The sequence below is a fragment of the Acanthopagrus latus genome, chromosome 1 (genome assembly GCF_904848185.1).
Source record: "Acanthopagrus latus isolate v.2019 chromosome 1, fAcaLat1.1, whole genome shotgun sequence".
NCBI lineage: Eukaryota > Metazoa > Chordata > Actinopteri > Spariformes > Sparidae > Acanthopagrus > Acanthopagrus latus.
The window spans coordinates 1454045-1473275 of record NC_051039.1 but is presented as its reverse complement, the minus strand read 5'-3'; the positions used below and the strand labels follow the sequence as shown (position 1 = coordinate 1473275).

Below are 19231 nucleotides of genomic sequence, written 5' to 3'. Positions count from 1 at the left end.
GCTCCGCTTCTCCAGAGAAGAAGAAACACAAGAATTCAACTTCCTGTCTTTAATGTGAACGTCTCAGAGGAGACGCCGCCGGTCGGTGCTGCTCCCGCTGTGGTAACACCTCCGGAGCGGCGGGCGCCGATTCTGCAGAATCTGAGTAAACGAGCAAGCAGAGACGAGTGTGTGTGTGTGTGTGTGTGTGTGTGTGTTCACGTGATTTCTCCTCACGCTCTTCCTGTCGTCTCCTTGTTCCCTTTCATTGCTTCCTTTTATCCCCTCCCCTTGTTTCTTCTTATCTCCTCTCCTTCCTTCCTTTTGTTCAGTTTTATTTCCTTTCCTTGCCTCCTCTCCTTTTCTGTTTCCTCTCCTCTCCTTGTTACCTTCCTTTGCTTCTTTTTATTTCATCTCCTTGTTTCCTTCGTTTCCTTCATTTTTATGTAATCTTCTTGTTTCTTTTCCTGCTTCCTTTCTCATCTTCTTCTTATTCGCCTCCATTTGCTTCCTTTTATTTCTTCTCCTTGCGTCCTCATTTTCCTTTTTGTCCCTTCTTTTTGTTTCTTCATCTCCTCTCCTTGCTTCCTCTCTCGTCTTCTCCTAGTTTCCTACTATTTTATCCTTGTTCCCTCCTCTCTACTCCTAGTTGTTCCCTTGTTCCTCTTTCTTTCATCTCATCTCTTCCCTCATTGGTTATCTCCTCTTCCTCCTCTCATTTTCTCCTCCTCTCCACCTTCATCTCTCCTTCTTTCCTGTTATCCTTCACCTCCTCCTCCTCCTCCTCCTCCTCCTCACCTTTAATCTGATCACACTGAGTCGTTAATTTCATCGTAGTTTTACTTCAACAGCTTTTTTTCATGTCACACTTGTGTTTGTGTGTGTGTGTGTGTGCGTGTTTGTGTGCTTGTGTGTGTGTGCGTGTGTGCGTGTGTGTGCGTGTTTGTGTGCTTGTGTGTGTGTGTGTGTGTGTGTGTGTGTGTGTGTGTGTGTGTGTGTGTGTGTGTGGTGCAGCAGTTGGTGTAAATGGCATTTTCATGGCAAACAGCTGGACTGGTTTATTTAAACACACCCGTCATGGAGGAGGAGGGTGACCTGAGAATGACACCCGGGGTGGGCGGGGCTACCGACTGTTTCACAAGCTGTGTGTGTGTGTGTGTGTGTGTGTGTGTAGCTGCTCTGTTTAAACCTTCACTGAAGCTGATAAATTATTTCCACGATAACGATTTCATTTCCAAACTTTTGAGTAAGAAAAAGTTGTAAGTTGTAAGTTATAAAGGTGATTTGAGCTCTGAGTGGAGGAAAAGTCCTGCTGGGCTGCAGAGGGGTGTCGTCTGTGGTCCCTGGAAATCAGTTAGCATGTTAGTGTTACGAGTTTCAAAGTGTGTAACTGGAGTAACAAATGGTTTTTGTTGAGGTTCACTGCTCTCAACTCTCCTGGATGAAACCCTGGAAAACAGAATCACCAAATCAGTGAATGAAACAGTGAACCGACATCTTCACTCCCGAGTCTCTTTATTACAAATTTCCAAAATCATGGTATAAAACAAAAACATTCCCCAGTGTAATCATTTTTCAGTTCCGATGTCCATTTCTTATTTTAAACACATCAATACTGTTGTCTCTACTGTCCACACATCAGTGGGCAACACACACACACACACACACACACACACACACACACACACACACACACACACGGAAATAATCATGTCTTTATAAAAAATAAACATCACTCTTTCTTTTAAGTACAATCATGTCCAAAGAATAGACCATGTGTCTAACCTTAAATGAATATCTGAAGATAAATTTGAACTATATGTATGTATGTATATACTGTATTTAAGACATTTTCTGTCCAGTCGTCTGAAATAAAACATCAGCTGTAGAGTTTCCTCTGACATGACTTCTGTCTATTTGATTGACTCAGACTGATTGACTGATTTGATGAACTCAGCAGTGGAGTCGCAATATAAAAGCCAAACTCCAGCATAGAGCGGCTGAGTGAATGTGGTCTGGACTCTGTGGAGGAGAGTCATGGTGTCAGAGACGCTGTAGAAGGACAGAATACCTGCACTGTGATCCAGGTACACTCCAACTCTGGAGGACTCAGGACCTGAGATGGGAGTTTGGATGTTGTTGTACCAAAACTCATAACTGATATTATCACATTTTAATGCCCAAGATTTGTCATTGTATCCAAATATACATTCATCTGAGCTCCCTGCTCTGCTGATATTCTTGTATGCGACTGCTGCACCAACTCCTCTTCCTCTCCACTCCACCTCCCAGTAACAACGTCCGGTCAGACTCTCTCTACTCAGGACCTGACGCCACCAAGTGAATCTGTCTGGATGATCAGAATAAGACTGTTGTTGACTCGTGCGTGTTGCTTTTCTGTTCCCCTCAGATAACAACAGCTGTCTGTTTGCTGTGTTTGGATCCAGTGTGATTTCACGTGAATATCTTAAGAATCCAGCTCTGGTCTTCGGCTCTGGTTGTGGGTTTGACAGTAAAACATCCACTTTCATCACTGTCAGTGAGATGTTGGTCCATGTGTCTCTCAGGACGTCCTGTAGTTTGTCTCTGAGCTCTGACACAGCTGCTGTCACATCCTCAAAGTAGTTGAGAGGACGGATGTTGATGCTGGATGAGTGTGTAGACTCACTGAGTGCTGACAGTGAGGGGTAGTTGTGTAGAAACTGGTTGTGATCCTCTGTGTGTGAGAGCTTCTTCAGCTCAGCGTCTTTCCTCTTCAGCTCAGTGATCTCCTGCTCCAGCTTCTCCTGAAGCTCTTTGACTCGACTCACTTCAGTTTCCTGCTGGGATCTGACCTGCTGCTTCACATCAGAGCGTCTTTTCTCCATGAGACGGATCAGCTGGGTGAAGATCTTCTCACTGTGCTCCACTGCTTTATCAGCAGAGCCATTGATGGCCTCCACCTCCTGTTGAAGCAGCTTCACATCTTCCTCTCTGTCCTGGATTCTCTGCTGGATGTTGTGTCGACTCCCCTCCAGCTCTCTCTGCCTCTCAGTCCTCTCTGCTGCAGCTGACACTGTGTCGTGGCCTTTATGTTCGTCCACAGAGCAGAGATAACAGATATACTGCTGATCAGTACGGCAGAACATCTTCATCACCTCATCGTGATGAGAGCAGATGTTCTCCTGGAGCTTCTCTGACGGCTCCACCAGCTTGTGTTTTTTAAATGTAGCTGATTCATAATGAGGCTGAAGATGTTTCTCACAGTAAGAAGCAAGACAGACTAAACAGGACTTAACTGCTCTCAGTTTCCTCCCAGTGCAGACATCACAGGCCACATCTTCAGCTCCAGCATAGCAGAGATCAGCAGCAGCAGCTTGGAGTCCAGTCTTCTTCAGCTGCTCCACTAAAGCTGCTAACATGGTGCTTTTCACCAGGACAGGCCTCGGTGTGAAGCTCTGCCTGCACTGAGGGCAGCTGTGGGTTTTCTTCTCATCTTCATCCCAGTAAGACTGAATACAGTTCTTGCAGTAGCTGTGTCCACAGGGAATAGTCACCGGATCCTTCAGTAGGTCCAAACAGACGGAACAAGAGAAAGTCTCTCGGTCCAGCTGAACTGCTTTTTGCGCCATTTCACCTCTCAGTGTCAACGACCGTCTGAGTTTCACTTCCTGATAACTGCAACTAGTCTGAGCTCTGATCTGAACAGGGAGTGTTTGTGCAGCGAATGAGGTCTGTCAGCTGATCTGAAGGGGAGGAACCAGGAAATACACTGACAGAGAGGAGGAGGAGGAGGAGGAGGAGGAAGAGGAGGAGGAGGAGGAGGAGGAGGAGGAGGAGGAGGAGGAGGAGGAGGAGGAGGGAGGGCTGATCGAGCTGTGAGTCATTCCAGGAAGAGGAGCAGCTCTGAGACTCTGAAATTGTTTTCTCATTTACAACCAAGCCTCCAATAAAACCTGCAACACATGATCGTGTGTGTGTGTGTGTGTGTGTACATATATATGTCTAATTCATGCTGCAGCCGGTTTACAGGAGAAAACAGCGTGATGGATCAGGGCAGCATCAAGGACACAGGTTGCTTTTTGTCCGTGTCATCTGAGAGCACAAACTAAAAACGAGCTGCTGTGTAGTCTGGTGGTACAGCAGCTTCACTCCTGCATCCGTTGTCAGAGGGCAGCAGGGTGAACAGCCTGGTGGGTGTTATCTTTTAGTGTCTTTGGGCTCTTTGCAGACGTCTCACTTCACTGATGTCACTGATGTCCTGTAGATGGTACCAGCAATGTTCTGGACGGTTTTCATCAGCCCGCTGTAGAGCCGTCCCGGGCCGTGATGACCAATGACAGTTTGTGATGTTCCTCTGTAAAAGTCAACCAGGATCTTATTCTGGAATAGTCCTTCCTTAGATCCTGTAAAAGGTAGAGCCTTTCTCCGAAGGTTAGTGATGTGTGATGACCAAGACAGATTGTCAGTCTTGCCAATTCCAAGAAACCTAGAACCTGCTCCACCTCAGCTCCACTGATGAAGACCGGGGTGGGTGTCTTAACCTCCTTTTTTCTGAAATCAACAATGAGCTCCTTGGTTTTGCTGACGTTGACAATGAAACAACCTTAAATATTAACATGAAAGTAGGGGATGGACACGCAAATATATACTTATTTTCTTTTGCCGACTTCCTATAATGTCTGACGGCTCAGACAGTGAAGTCACAACTTACCATGAACTCAATTATTTTGATTATTTTCTTCCATTTTTACAGCTCTCTGTAAGTCGAAACCTTTTAAAGACTTATTTTATCGTTGCATTGTTGTCTAAATGCTCCATTGACTTTTCACCACATGAATCTACCTTTTACAATTCAGTTGATCAGCCAGGATAGAGACGATAGACACATCTACATGAAATGTAATGTCCTTTGATTTTATGGCCGGTAGTTGCAGAGATGATTTGTGTCTGGATCTGATGTTGTCAGACAAACAGGAAATGTTTCATTTTTATATTATCAGTCATTTCGTAAGTGAAGGTGTCCCTGTTTGTAAATGGAGGTTCTCTCATTTTAGAGCCAAACTCCAGAATGTCCTCCCTCCTCTGTGTGTGTGTCTGTTTGTACACATACATGTTTAAGTCATGCTGCAGCCAGCTTACAGGAGAAAACAGTGTGATGGATCAGGGCGGCATCAAGGAGACAGGTTGCTTTTTGTCCATGTCATCTTTGACTGAGAGCACAAACTAAATGCTGACTGTAAAAAGCGACAAGTGAGAGAAAACTCAGAGAAGAAAACTTCTCTGTGACAAAGCTGTTTTATCCATGAAGTGTAAAGGACAGAGACTGAGTGACTCTGCTGCTCTCAACATGAACCGTGAGCTTTGAGGTGCTTCAGGAGGAAAACTGCCTCAGTCATACTCTCATATTAGTTTCATGTTTTGTCCGTCAGCTCTGTATGAGACCCTGAATGAAGATGACAGGAAAAAACTTTGTTTACATTTGTTTATTCATGATTTAAAGCTTCACTTTGTTCACATGTCCATCAGTAAAGTCTGTTCAGGGACTCAGTGATTTCAGCAACAGATTCACTTCATCCACACAATCAGTTTGTTTGAATCTCACACATGCACAAGGCGATAATCAACGCTCTGCTTATTGGTTATGATCGTGATTATTACACAAAACCTCACAGTTCCTCATTCCAACGTGCATGTCAACAAAAACAACCACATTTGTTTGGCCGCACAAACTTTAACATTTACAGGCCGACAGCTGACACGATGTCGAAATACCGCCCAGAATGTTTGATTGACAGGTGACGAAACGCTACAACAAACAACAAACAACAAACACGAAGACAAAAACACACAATGTAACACACTGTCCCTTGGAGACACCACAGGTGACGTGAACCAACAGATATCACATCAAACTTCCCCTGATGATTACTGACATATCGTTAATGTACATTTAAATATTCAAATGAAATGTACTTTCATCAGAAATGTCCAGAACTGAACTCTGAACATTGGATGAAATCAGGCTCAAAATTCTTGTTTCATGTTTCATGCATTTAAGATTCATTTAATTTTCTGAAATACAGTTACAGAAGAAAAATGGACCAAAGTCTAAAACTGGACCAGAGCCTGAGAACATGAAGTGTTCAGCTGTAGTGTTTCCTCTGACATGACTTCTGTCTATTTGACTGGAATGAACTCAGCAGTGGAGTCATTACCTGAGAGAAAAAGTCCAGCATAGAGCGGCTGAGTGAATGTGGTCTGGACTCTGTGGAGGAGAGTCATGGTGTCAGAGACGCTGTAGAAGGACAGAATACCTGCACTGTGATCCAGGTACACTCCAACTCTGGAGGACTCAGGACCTGAGACGGGAGTTTGGATGTTGTTGTACCAAAACTCATAACTGATGTTGTCATATCCTAATGCCCAAGATTTGTCATTGAATCCAAATCCACAATTATGTGACTTCCCAGCTCTCCTGATATTCTTGTATGCGACTGCAACACGAACTCTTCCTCCTCCTCTTCCTCTCCACTCCACCTCCCAGTAACAACGTCCAGTCAGACTCTCTCTACTCAGGACCTGATAATACAAAGTGAATCTGTCTGGATGATCAGAATAAGACTGTTGTTGATTCATGTATGTTGCTTTTCTGTTCCTCTCAGATAAGAACAGATTTCTGTATGCTGTGTTTGGATCCAGTTTGATTTCACGTGAATATCTTAAGAAGTCAGCTCTGGTTTTCTTCTCTGGTTGTGATGGTAAAACATCCACTTTCATCACTGTCAGTGAGATGTTGGTCCATGTGTCTCTCAGGACGTCCTGTAGTTTGTCTCTGAGCTCTGACACAGCTGCTGTCACATCCTCAAAGTACTTGAGAGGACGGATGTTGATGCTGGATGAGTGTGTAGACTCACTGAGTGCTGACAGTGAGGGGTAGTTGTGTAGAAACTGGTTGTGATCCTCTGTGTGTGAGAGCTTCTTCAGCTCAGCGTCTTTCCTCTTCAGCTCAGTGATCTCCTGCTCCAGCTTCTCCTGAAGCTCTTTGACTCGACTCACTTCAGTTTCCTGCTGGGATCTGACCTGCTGCTTCACATCAGAGCGTCTTCCCTCCATGAGACGGATCAGCTGGGTGAAGATCTTCTCACTGTGCTCCACTGCTTTATCAGCAGAGTCATTGATGGCCTCCACCTCCTGTTGAAGCAGCTTCACATCTTCCTCTCTGTCCTGGATTCTCTGCTGGATGTTGTGTCGACTCCCCTCCAGCTCTCTCTGCCTCTCAGTCCTCTCTGCTGCAGCTGACACTGTGTCGTGGCCTTTATGTTCGTCCACAGAGCAGAGATAACAGAAACATTGCTGATCAGTACGGCAGAACATCTTCATCACCTCATCGTGACGAGAGCAGATGTTCTCCTGGAGCTTCTCTGACGGCTCCACCAGCTTGTGTTTCTCAAAGGCAGGAGATTCAAAGTGAGGCTGAAGATGTTTCTCACAGAAAGAGATCAGACAGGATAAACAGGACTTGACAGCTCTCAGTTTCCTCCCAGTGCAGACATCACAGGCCACATCTTCAGCTCCAGCATAGCAGTGATCAGCTTGAAGTCCAGTCTTCTTCAGCTGCTCCACTAAAGCTGCTAACATGGTGTTTTTCACCAGCTCAGGCCTCGGTGTGAAGCTCTTCCTGCACTGAGGGCAGCTGTAGATCCGCATCTCATCTTGTGTGTCCCAGTGATCATTAATACAGTTCTTGCAGTAGCTGTGTCCACAGGGAATAGTCACCGGATCCTTCAGTAGATCCAAACAGACGGAACAAGAGAAAGTCTCTCGGTCCAGCTGAACTCCTTTTTGTGCCATTTCACCTCTCAGTGTCAATGACCGTCTGAGCTTAACTTTAAGATAACAGAAACTAGTCTGAGCTCTGATCTGGACAGGGTGTGTTTGCGCAACAAATGAAGCCGGTCAGCTCAGTTACACTGTCCTTCAGACCGCAGATGTGAAGGGGAGGAACCAGGAAATACACTGACAAAGGAGAGCTGCTGTGTGAGAGGAAGAGGGGGAGGGGCTCGAGCTGTGAGTCATTCCAGGAAGAGGAGGGTCTGTGTGTGTGTGTGTGTGTGTGTGTGTGTGTGTGTGTGTGTGTGTGTGTGTGTGTGTGTTTGTGTGTGCATGAAGTAGTGCTTGCTCCATAATGTGAGTACAGAAAGACGTTGTGTAACTGAGGACATATGAGAACATGTCGGTTGGTCGTCACAACATGATTGAGCTGTTTGAAGGTTAAGACTTGGTGTTAAAAGGCCAGTGCACTAAAATATTACAAGTGAAACAGTAAAAATAAATCATTTTAATAAATGTTCTAAATCTACCAGATGGCTGGAGTCCAAACCACAACAATAATGACAAATGGCAGTATTGAAAGAAATGTTCGGGATCACCTTTTTCAGAGGTCGTTGTGGAACAAATGAAACACTTACAGCCAATCTGAATCTATCTGAGCTCACAGGCCACCACCTCATTAAACACTTGATAAAACAATTATCATGAGGGGGTAACACAGGAAAACTAAAGGATGGATTCAGATGCAGATTTAGACAGGAGGCAGGATCAGGGAGAAAAACGAAAAAGCTTTATTAAAACAAACGCTGCATACAAAAAAACAAACCAAGGGAGTTAGTTCCAAAAACTAGTAAAAAGGCAAAGTAACAAAACAAACTCAGGGATAAGAAATCAAAATCCAAAAAACACATACCACAGGGAAACAAGGCATATGCACAGGCTGGCACTCTCTGGAGGCCTCTTGGGGGCGTGGGCTGGGACCCACTGGAAGCCGACAGTGACGATGAAGTTTAAGACCCTCTGGAAGTTGGCGGTGAAAGCGGAAACCCTCTGGAGGTCTGGGACCCACGTGAAGCCGGCAGAAGTGACGATGTTGGAGGCCCTCTGGAGCCTGGCGGTGAAGTCGAAGACTGGGATCCTCTAGAGGTCAAATTGCGGCAGGAAGACCCTGGACCTTGGCAAGGCCACCAGTGGAGGTTCACTGGGAGGCAGCGGCCTGGTAGCTGACAGAAGATCACCAGGAGCCAGCGGCCTGGAAGCCGACATGGGACCACTGGAAGCCGGCAACCAGAAAGCCTATGGAGAGTTGATGATAGCTGTCAGCCTGAGAGCCGACGGAGGTTCTCAGGAAGCGGTCAGCCCAGGAGCCAGCAGAGGATTCCTGGGAGCCGGCGGCTTGGGAGCTGACGGAGAGATGCTGGAGGCAGTTGGCCCAGGAGCCGACCGAGGTTCGCTGGAAGCGGTCAGCCAGGGAGCCAGCGGAGGATTCCTGAGAGCCGGTGACCTGGGAGCCAGCGGAGAGGCACTGACAGCTGTCGGCCTGGGAACCGGCCGAGATTCGCTGGAGGCTGTCGACCTGGTAGTCGACAGAGGTTCACTGTTGTGTTGGACTGGAAGACGACGGAGGACTCACAGGAGCCGTTGGCCCGGAAGCTGGTGGAGAGTCGCTGGAGGTTGTCGACCTGGGAGTCGACGGAGATTCCCCGGGAGGTGTCGGCCGGGAAGCCAATGGAGGATTCACGGGAGCCAGCAACCTGGAAGCTGGCGGAGAGATGCTGGCAGCTTTCGGCCTGGGAGCCGGCGGAGGTTTGCTAGAATCGGTTGGCCTGGGAGCCGACGGAGAGTCACTGGAAACGGTTGGATGTTTCCAAGAGGCCTCCGTTTTTGGTTTCGAACCTCGGGACATGGCGGACCCGGGAGCTTCGGGGATGCTGCCTGCTTGGCTATTACCAACCTCCAGGTTAGGCGAGAGGCTAAAGGACAAGTAGTTTCCAACAACCCAGTATCCTACGCCATGCATGTTGTCCACCTACTCCCTCAGTCTGTTAGCCTCTGAGAAGAGTTTTATTAAGTCCAGATCCTCTCTTAGTATGGGCCAATTAACCAAGTCCTTCTTGAGTTCTAGCATCTGCTGGGTTCATGTTAGGTCCGGTCATTCTGTCACGAGGGGGGTAATGGGAAAACTAGAGGATGGACCCAAATGCAGATTTGGACAGGAGGCAGGATCAGGGTGAACAAAAGGTGAGCTTTATTAAAACAAAAGCTGCATTCAAAAAACAAACCAAGTGAGCTAGATCCAAAAACTAGGCAAGTTTTTCAACATTTGTTTGTCAAAACAAACAAATGAAATGTGTCTTCAAAAGAAGACAACTCCTGTTGAGAGAGTTCGATTCTCCTTATTCCTCTCGTCTCTGACGAACTACATGAACTCTTTATCTATTTATTGTTTGTTTGTTTCTCTGTGCAATATTCATAAACAACATGTCATCAATATCCATTTCACGTAAACAATGACACAGCTGGAGCGTGCAGCATGTGTTTGCTGCCACTGTTTGCAATAGTATTCAATAATAAACAAATAGAATCAGTCAGACAAACCATCATCCATCATTTCTTAATGATGTTGTGGCTCATTACAGTAACCACAGACGTTTTTCAGAGTGCTCCTTTGTTACCTTTGAGACTATTTTCTCCTTATTTCTTAAGTTTTTTATTCTTAAAGTAGAGATGTCTTCAAAAAGAAAATAATTTGGAGAATCATGCAGTGCTGATGTGACTCTGAGTCCAGAGAAGATAAAGTGTTTTCAGATGTTCAGTGAGGACACTCCTTCGTTATCGGACCAGACAGCACCAGATATTTCACTTGAAGTAGTTACTGCAGCTCTCCAGCTCAGTCTGTAACACATTTCAGCGTCCTGTTGGAGCTGAAAGAGATTCTACTTTACTCCTGCACCTCCTCCTCCTCCTCCTCCTCCTACCGCCTTTTTACTCCATGAATAGACTGCTATGGCTTTTGTTTTCCTGCAAAGGAAACAGGCTCGCCCCCCACTTTTTCTTCTTCTTTTACCCCTTCTCCTCCCTCTTTTCCGAAGAAGTTGAAATGCAGCCGTCCCACCCGGGGGTGAGGAGGTGGGGTGAGGGTGGGGAGGAGGTTGTAAGGGACATAAATCAAGTGGGAAACCACAGAGCTTTCACTCCAGGGCGGGTCAGGAGGGGTCGACGGGCGGTTGAGAAGGCTTTAAGCTGAGGAAGACCAGAACGCTCCTTGGTGGAGGGGAGGTGGTAGGGGGAACATGAGGAGTTAAGGGGGGGGGGGTCACAGAAGGTGCCAGGTCAGAGGTCATGCATACCAGGATGATGGCTTTCAAGAGTATACTTAGCAGGGGACATGTGTGAACGAACGGCTGCTGCAGCCACACTGAAGCCTGACTTCAGCCTCTGGTTTCACTTTCCTGACTGTGTTAACCCAGAGAGTCAACAGTGAGCCTGTGTTACCTGTGGACGAGTAATGTCAAGGCATCAAAAAAGACATGCTGAAATCTGCCAGCGTTCATTGTTATCCCGTCGTTTACAGTAGTTTTCAGTTAGTCAACCGTCAGCTGAGCGGAGGGAAGTTCAGCAACATAACAAGAAGCTTATTTTCATTTGATGTGACAAATTACTTGAGCTGCAAAAGCTGAAACAAACCTCAAAAACTCATTGTCTGAGCTGCTGTGATGACTTTGGGTAATAAAAAGTTGCTGAAACTGACTTTTAGCAAACAAAAACCTAATTTTCTTTAGCTGCCTAACTCATATTGTTTCAACTGCTAAACTGACTTTGTGTTAATGAACACCAAGCAGTTTTAACTGCTAAACCTGATGTTTAGCTTACCTGAACCAAATTGTATTAGCTGCTAAACTCCTCCATCAGTTAACCTGGACTTAGTAGCTTTAGCTGCTGAACCTGACGCTGCTGAACTGAGTCACTGACACCCAATCAGTCAGCTAATAACTGAACATTTGGCTCAGTGAAGCAGAATCAATGAGCTAACCTAAACCAAACGTCATTAGCTGATAAACTGGACCAGTTGTAGGAACAGTTTAACAGCTAAAACAGTTTGGTTTCTATTAGCCAGATGTCAGATTTAGTCACTGTTCGGTTTCCAAAAGTCAAAAGTTACACTAAGCAAGTTTCATGTGTTTGTTATGTTGTTTTTTTTTTTCCAGTCATAGAAATAGAAAACATTAAAGAGACAGACAAACTTGAGACATTGTGTGCAGTGATGTGTTTAATGACCCACAGTGAGTCAGAGCTCTGCGTCTGTTAGCAGAGAGGAGGTCGAGGTTTCTCTGCAGCGTTACAGACAAACACTGCTGGTCCGCCTCATTTATAACCTGTCACCGTGTCTCTCCTCTTCCTGTCCTCAGGTTCATCAACGCGAGGCGGCGGATCGTTCAGCCGATGATCGACCAGTCCAACAGAGCAGGCGAGTTTTAAAGGCTTCATATTTATCAGGACGCTTCGGTGCAGTTGTGATGGACATTGTTAGAAATAGTCAGATTTAATGCACGATCGTATCACGGTGTGTACCAGGAAGAGTAACCTGACCTCTGAGATTCTGATATTATAAAGGTGACTGTTGACAGTGATGTCATGAGGTGATTGTGTGACTTGATCAGTGTAAAACCAGGACTTCACTGTTGTAGTTGAGTTGGAGCTCCGTGTGAAACATCTTGTTAAAGACAGACACTACTTAATCTTTTCGTATGATATAATGTGTTTATACTCTGAACCCTGACCGTCGCTGCAGGCTGTAAACACTTTGCATGCAGAACTTCCTCCTGCTCACCGGGTCTTCTGCTCTCTCGGCTCCTCGGTGTGTTAAAGTGAACACAGAGGCTTAAACTCCTGGATTGAATGGCCTCTAAACCCCGGCAGGATTAGCTCCAGACAAAGACGCTAATCGCATTGACTGACCACTCCATTGAACATTTTAACCTGGGATTAAAACAAATGGGAGCTTGGCTAAAGCGGGGCCAAAGTACCGCTAGCCTTTTGGCCTGTGAGCTTTGTTAGCATTAACCCCCGGGCTGACTTCCACACAAAGGCATGGATACACCGCCCAGCGACCAGCCATGAGAAACTGTTAAAGACTTGAATCATGGGAATTTTCAGAGACACATCTCGTCAAGATGAAACTTTATCGAGATAATTTCCCCACGAGGACGAATGCATTTCATTTTAAAGTCGCCTCATCATTGATTCATGAGCTCCCTCCTGCTCGTCTCCTCGTCTCCTCCCTCCGAAGATCAGACTGCAGATGAAAACAAGGAAATAAATGACATCGTAAACAAGTGGAGCGAAAACCTGAGTGCACTTGAATGCAACATTACTGCTGCTTGTTGGATGTTTTGCAGAAATATAGTAAATGAATATAAAAGATGTTTGTGAAGCTGCAGGACAAACGTAGAGATGCTTTTTTAAATCCGTTGATTTATTGATTTAATTATCACATGACCAACGATCGAAAACGTGTCCGTCCAACTCTCAGTACTCTCTGAAACAAAACACAAGTATATTTCATTTTTTAAAAAGGTTTATTAATTTTCTAAAACCAAAAATTAACGTGTTCAGAACCCAAAAGGTTTGTTTAAAGCTGGAACCAAAACCCAGCAGCTTGTCCTCAAGCTGAAGGGCAAACCAAGTGTATGTGAGACCGGTTCATGAAGTGAAATGTACAAACCGCTGATCGACGTCACCTCGTCAGCAGTCTCCATGCTGTCCACTGCTCGCCTGTGTTTACTGTCGTGTCCCGATGATGGTGGAGTTGTGACGTAACACTTCAGATGTAAATCACAGACGGGCTGCTTCACCTTCGGGCAGTATGACTGGGGTCAGCAGGCAGTTTTTAGCGAGTGTACCTGTGTTTAAACAAACCTGTGTAGACCTAATCATTTTGGTGGCTGCATCATTGGAATGGCAGTCAATAAAAATTCTAAGAGTTGCTGAATTTACAGTATAGAATAAAAAAGAAACCTGTGTATTTTTTAGGCATTAGGATCCAAAATACCATCGTCAGCCAGGCAACGTTTATATGATGAGGACGGACATGACACACAATGTCATATTATTAACATAAAAACTGGAGCTGTGTCAGGTGAACAGACCATTAAACCAAACTCCATTCTAAAAACAGACATTTTAAGATCGGGCCTTATTTTTTCACAGTAAAAACTGAAGCTACAACTTCAGTAAAGTCCTTTTCTTATTCACTCTGATCTACAGGCACAGTCGGCTCACGTGTCATTTACTCAGTGACATCATTAACTAACCAGATCTCCTTCGTTCTCTGGGAAAGTAAATTCAATTCAATTCAATCTGCTGCCTGCGTTTGTTTTCAGGCCGTGTTCGTTCTGCTGACAGGATCCTGATGTATGACTGATCTCATATTTGGAAGCTCAAATCCCTTCTACTTCCTGGTTCTCGAGATATCACCAAGGGTTACAGGAACCTTAAATAGAACCGGTTCTGGACCCAGAACCACGTTGGTGAACAAAAGTTGTACATGAGACCTGCGACAGCGCTGTAAAGGAAGAAACAGACATACGGATGATTTACCAGCAGCCGGTGAATGAAATGTTTCTCCTAAAGGTTGGAACTAGAAGAGGAGTCAGAGGATCAATAACTCGTGTTATTGATTGTCTGAGGAGCAGAAATATTCACAGTGAAGTTAAAGTGAATCCGATCAGAAGTTGTGTAGATCTTTCACTGTCGCTGGACAGACGGACGCTAACGAGAGGCTGATCTCTTCATGAAGGAAATGGTCGTGTGATGGACGGCAGCTGTCGAACCTCCTCCTCCTCCTCGCAGTGTGAATGTGAGAGTGATGTCATCACTGTGGGACAGCAGGCAGCCAGATAATTAAAAAGCGTAATTCTCCCCCCGTGTCCGCAGTGAGCCAGGCAGGACCGTACGGCCCAGATGGTCAGCCAATGGGAGGCTTTGTTATGGACGGACAGACGCACATGGGAATCAGACCACCTGGTAAACACACACACACACACACACACACACACACACACACACACACACACACACACACACACACACACACACACACACCAGTACAGTAACAGAGTTCAGGCTCTGACATGGACTCAGAGTATCAGAGTAAAAAGTCTCCCTCTGAAGGACATTTGTGCTCAAAGCTAACTGAAGCTCACGTCATATTAATAGAATTCAAAGACTATTAAAGTTAAAGGTAGAATCAGTAGGATTTGTCCCAGCTGTTCCTGAACGCACCACAAAGACAGTTGATTGTTGAGTCTCATTCCCAGGACGTCAAATAGACACATGTTGGGTTGGTAAAGCGTCCCGAGCAGCAACAAAGAGAGAAAATCAGAAACTCTCTGCAGATACGAGACACTAACACGCCTTTTCTCCACATTCCAGCCTCCCTCTCTGTCTGTTTACGGCTTCTTACGGCTTTTACGTCTTTGTCTCGTCTCGCTGCGTCTGATTGGTCCACATCAGTCTGCTGATGTTGGGAAATAACAAGAATCCAGAATTCACCTCAGATGCATCAAACTAAAGTAACGAGGCTGTTCTGAAGCTGAGAGGAGGAGAAAGTTCAGATGTAGAGAGGAGAAGTCACACAGATACTCAGAGTAAAGTTCAGATACATGAAACACGTACTGCAGTACAGTAATGAAGTACTTGTACTTTGTGACGGAGGCTCAGCTGTTTCAGTGTGTGTGTGTTTGTCCTGCAGGTCCGATGGGTGGTGTTGGGATGGGGATGGGTGTGGAGGGACAGTGGCACTACATGTAGCACCACCTCCACCTCCCTGCAGCCAGAGGCCTCGCCCCCGACCCAGGAAACCACCGTGAGTAACACGAGTCAGCTTGTTTTTAAAGGGACACTTCACACAAACTGTCTGTTTTATCCTGGAGCACCAACTCATCGTGTGTGAATGTCTGTTTCCTGAGGATTTTCTTCTTGTTTTTTATAAAAACTCATTAAACTTGTACAGTACCGCACAGCAACAAAGACCAGGTGACCCAAAGTACTACAACAGCAGGCTCAAGATAAGACGTCTAAACCTCTCTCATCTCATCCCTTCACCGACTCCTCTCAGCTCCTCCTCGCTAATTAAACCCATTTCCATCTGATTTAAAGGTCAATTAATCCTCTGAGATCCTCTCCACATTCTGTCTAACGAACTGATCATTAGCGAGAGACGCAGAACGCTCTCATCTCTTTATTTGATTACACGGAGTCCAATTACCTCGTAAGCAGTTTTCATTATTAGGCTGGAGGAGGAGGAGGCGGGTAGGGTGGGGTCAGTGAACGCAGCGTGGGGAGGAGAGATTAGGAGGATGTTAATGTGTAGAGAGGAAGTGTAGAGACGGGGTGAGGAGGGATTGGTCAGTCAGACGGCAACATCACCCCGACCCAAGACAATTAAAGAGTCCTCTGAAGAAACGCTCGTCTTTCTTCCCTCTGCCATCTCTGAACTCACGGCTCCCGGGAAACAATACACCTGTCAGCCGGGATCTGAGGCAGCCATGCATGCACACACACACACACACACACACACACACACACACACACACACACACACACACACACACACACACACACACTACATGAGGGCACGACCACGCCGCGACCATTTGGCCTCCTTTTATTCCATTTTCCTTCTTCTGGAGAATCAGAACCAACTAGAGGACGGAGAGCTGCAGCGTCCACACTGGAGGAAGCTGTCGTAGCTTATTATCTGTGACCGCTGCGCTAGTTGGCTTTTTAAGTTGGTTAGCGAGCAATCATGGCGAGCTGCAGCTACTGCGAGCGTGTTCCTGGCTGGTTAGCATGTTCGTGGATAATGGAGGACGATATGTATCTGTCCTCCTTTGTTGGAGGATAAACAGAGACGTGGTTGAAAGACTGAAGACAGACTGTCATTTCAGTTAGCATGTTAGCGTGTTAGCTCATCAGAGCCTCCACATAGAGCGTGATTCTCTGAAGCCAGATTTCACAGAGGCCAAGAAGCGTCTATAAAACAGCAGATACATTTTTGGAGCGTCTCAACCACAAAGAAATGACTCGTTTGAGCTTTGAGCTCTCGGTCCAGTAACATCAGGAAAGTCTAGATGAGCAGCACGATTGAATTGTTTAAACCCCAACTGAGGTTAGCTGGGCGCTAAACAGGAAGTTTTCCGGCTGTAGTGCGCTCGCTCTGTGCATCACACAACACATCAGTGCAGCACTGTGTCCAGATGTAACGTAACGTCCCTGGTTCATCATCAGAAGCTAAAGTGTAATGTTTCCTCTGTCAGTTACACATGAGGACACATGCAAGCAGCCATGTGGAGTGAAGAGTCCGAATCCAATTAGTTTCATTTGCATACCCTAAAATCACAATCACATCGCAATCACACAACCTCAATTCCAGAGACGACTGATGAAAAACCTTTTAACTGGGATATAAAGAAAGAAACCTCGAGAAGAGCCACAGAGCCACAGAGCCAGCCAGCCTGGAGAGGTTTGGTTAGCACCAGCTCCCTCTGTGTGGTTCGCTCTCCAGATAATGCTCCTTTATGAAGCTCTCTGAGAGGACGGAGAGCCGGAGAGTCCAAACCTGAGGACGCTGCCGTAGTTTAATTATACAGAAAAATACTTTGTAGACAGTGTTGTCTTGTAGTCTTCATACATTCTGTCAGTCTGAGACCAGAATGACAGCGAGGAGTAAACTTCAGAGATTATCAGAGCCGATAGAAGGAAGAAGAGTTTTATTTTCTTTATCACTACAGGCCAAAATAAGATGTGGAGCTGAGATGTGTTTGCGTCTTGACTTCCTGTTGACTGGCTGCCTTCTGTCTCCTCTGCAGGACTCTCTCAGCAGGTCTGCAGTCCTTCTTGGCGGGCGTGAAGCAGGACCTCACGCCTCCTCCTCCTCCTCCTCCTCCTCCTCCTCCCCCTTGGCCCCTCCCCTCCGGGCATCCACCTGGCCCCCGATCAGGAAACACCTGATCCCCGCCGCGCCTCCACGGCCGCCGCAGACGCCTCGTGACTTAAAATCCAGCAGCTGAAGCACAAACAGAGAGCGCGGTGACAGATGGAGGTTCTGGAAGGAATCAGGAGCAGCTGTGCGTCCTCACTGAGGGTTCTTCTGGATCAAACATCGACGTGGCGTCTGTGGATTTGATCGCTTCCTGTGATGTCAGCCGACCAGAATGTCGTCCAGCAGATTTCACCTCCTGATCCTCTCTGCACTACAACTACGGAAGCCTCAGTGGACACTTTGACACCAGCAGAGCGTCCTCCCTGCTCTCCTCCGACGAACACACGCAGCTGATGTCTGTATCTTCCCGAGTTCTTTTGAAACAGAACGCGTCCACAAACCTTTTATTGTTTTTGTTTTCCGAGAGACTGAAGCTCTGAAAAATGTCGGGCAGAGGTCATGTGACCGAGCGCTGTTAGCGTGGACTCTCCGAGGACGAGAGACGAGTCGTCACAGGCCGCCGTCTGCAGGACTTCCTGTTTTAAAAGACTTTTCTGTTTCACTTTCACACTGTGTGTGTTTGTCTTTTTTCATAGACTCGTGTCTTTTCCCTCGAGACCCACAAACCCTCTGAGTTCTCAAATAAAAAGAAAAAAGTGAAGCAAGTTCGTTTCCAGCTTTGTGATTTTATTATTGACTCCTGGTGGTTCTGACTCCTGGTGGTTCTGACTCCTGGTGGTTCTGACTCCTGGTGGTTCTGACTCCTGGTGGTTCTGACTCCTGGTGGTTCTGACACCTGGTGGTTCTGACTCCTGGTGGTTCTGACTCCTGTTGGTTCTGACTCCTGGTGGTTCTGACACTTGGTGGTTCTGACACCTGCTGGTTCTGACTCCTGCTGGTTCTGACTCCTGCTGGTTCTGACTCCTGGTGGTTCTGACACCTGCTGGTTCTGACTCCTGGTGGTTCTGACTCCTCCTGCTGCGGTCCAACTCCACAGTTAGACGTGGACGACTGATTGTTGGCCTGGACATTAATTTACTTTACTTAATTCAAGAATTTAAGTGCACTTGAACGCACCACAGATGTATATTTCATTTCGACAGTTTCAGGGACAAAGTTTTCGTTTATCTCAACTACATTTTATGTGACGGCTGATAAAACAGATCCAGTCTCGTGTTTGTTCTTCACTGTTCTAGTGAATACATGAACATGTTGCAGTTAACATGAGAGAAGCAGGTGTGTAGATATTAATTCATGTTTCCTGGAAGTGATCGCAGAGAAACAGAGACGATGTTTAATCTGCACACAGAGAATAATGACTAAAGACTTCACAGCGTACAAAGTCACATTCAGGCGCATGTTAGAGGAGAAACCAGCCTGAAAAAAACAGTTTAAGATTTAAAACATCAGACGTCTCGGTGCAGCTCGTCTGCAGCAGAGAACACGTCAGTCTCC

At 46.2% G+C, this 19231-nt stretch overlaps 2 protein-coding genes across 4 annotated transcripts in view; one reads left to right on the top strand and one right to left on the bottom strand.

Moving 5' to 3' along the window:
- meis1a (Meis homeobox 1 a) overlaps positions 1-18441 on the top strand; it is a 45719-nt gene extending 27278 nt beyond the window's left edge. For all 3 annotated transcript variants that reach the window (XM_037106383.1, XM_037106401.1, XM_037106392.1), the window contains 4 exons: positions 12201-12259; positions 14728-14817; positions 15545-15658; positions 17664-18441. In XM_037106383.1, coding sequence (XP_036962278.1) covers positions 12201-12259; positions 14728-14817; positions 15545-15603 — 208 coding nt within the window. In that variant the 3' untranslated portion in view covers positions 15604-15658; positions 17664-18441. The remainder of the gene's footprint in view (positions 1-12200; positions 12260-14727; positions 14818-15544; positions 15659-17663) is intronic.
- On the bottom strand, positions 1210-7954 carry LOC119023185. The gene is made up of 2 exons (XM_037104927.1): positions 6142-7954; positions 1210-3659 (listed from the first exon to the last, which is right to left on the bottom strand). The coding sequence occupies exons 1-2, from the start codon at positions 7810-7812 to the stop codon at positions 1893-1895; spliced, it is 3438 nt and encodes a 1145-aa protein (XP_036960822.1). The 5' UTR covers positions 7813-7954; the 3' UTR covers positions 1210-1892.
- Positions 18442-19231: the final 790 nt, after the last annotated feature.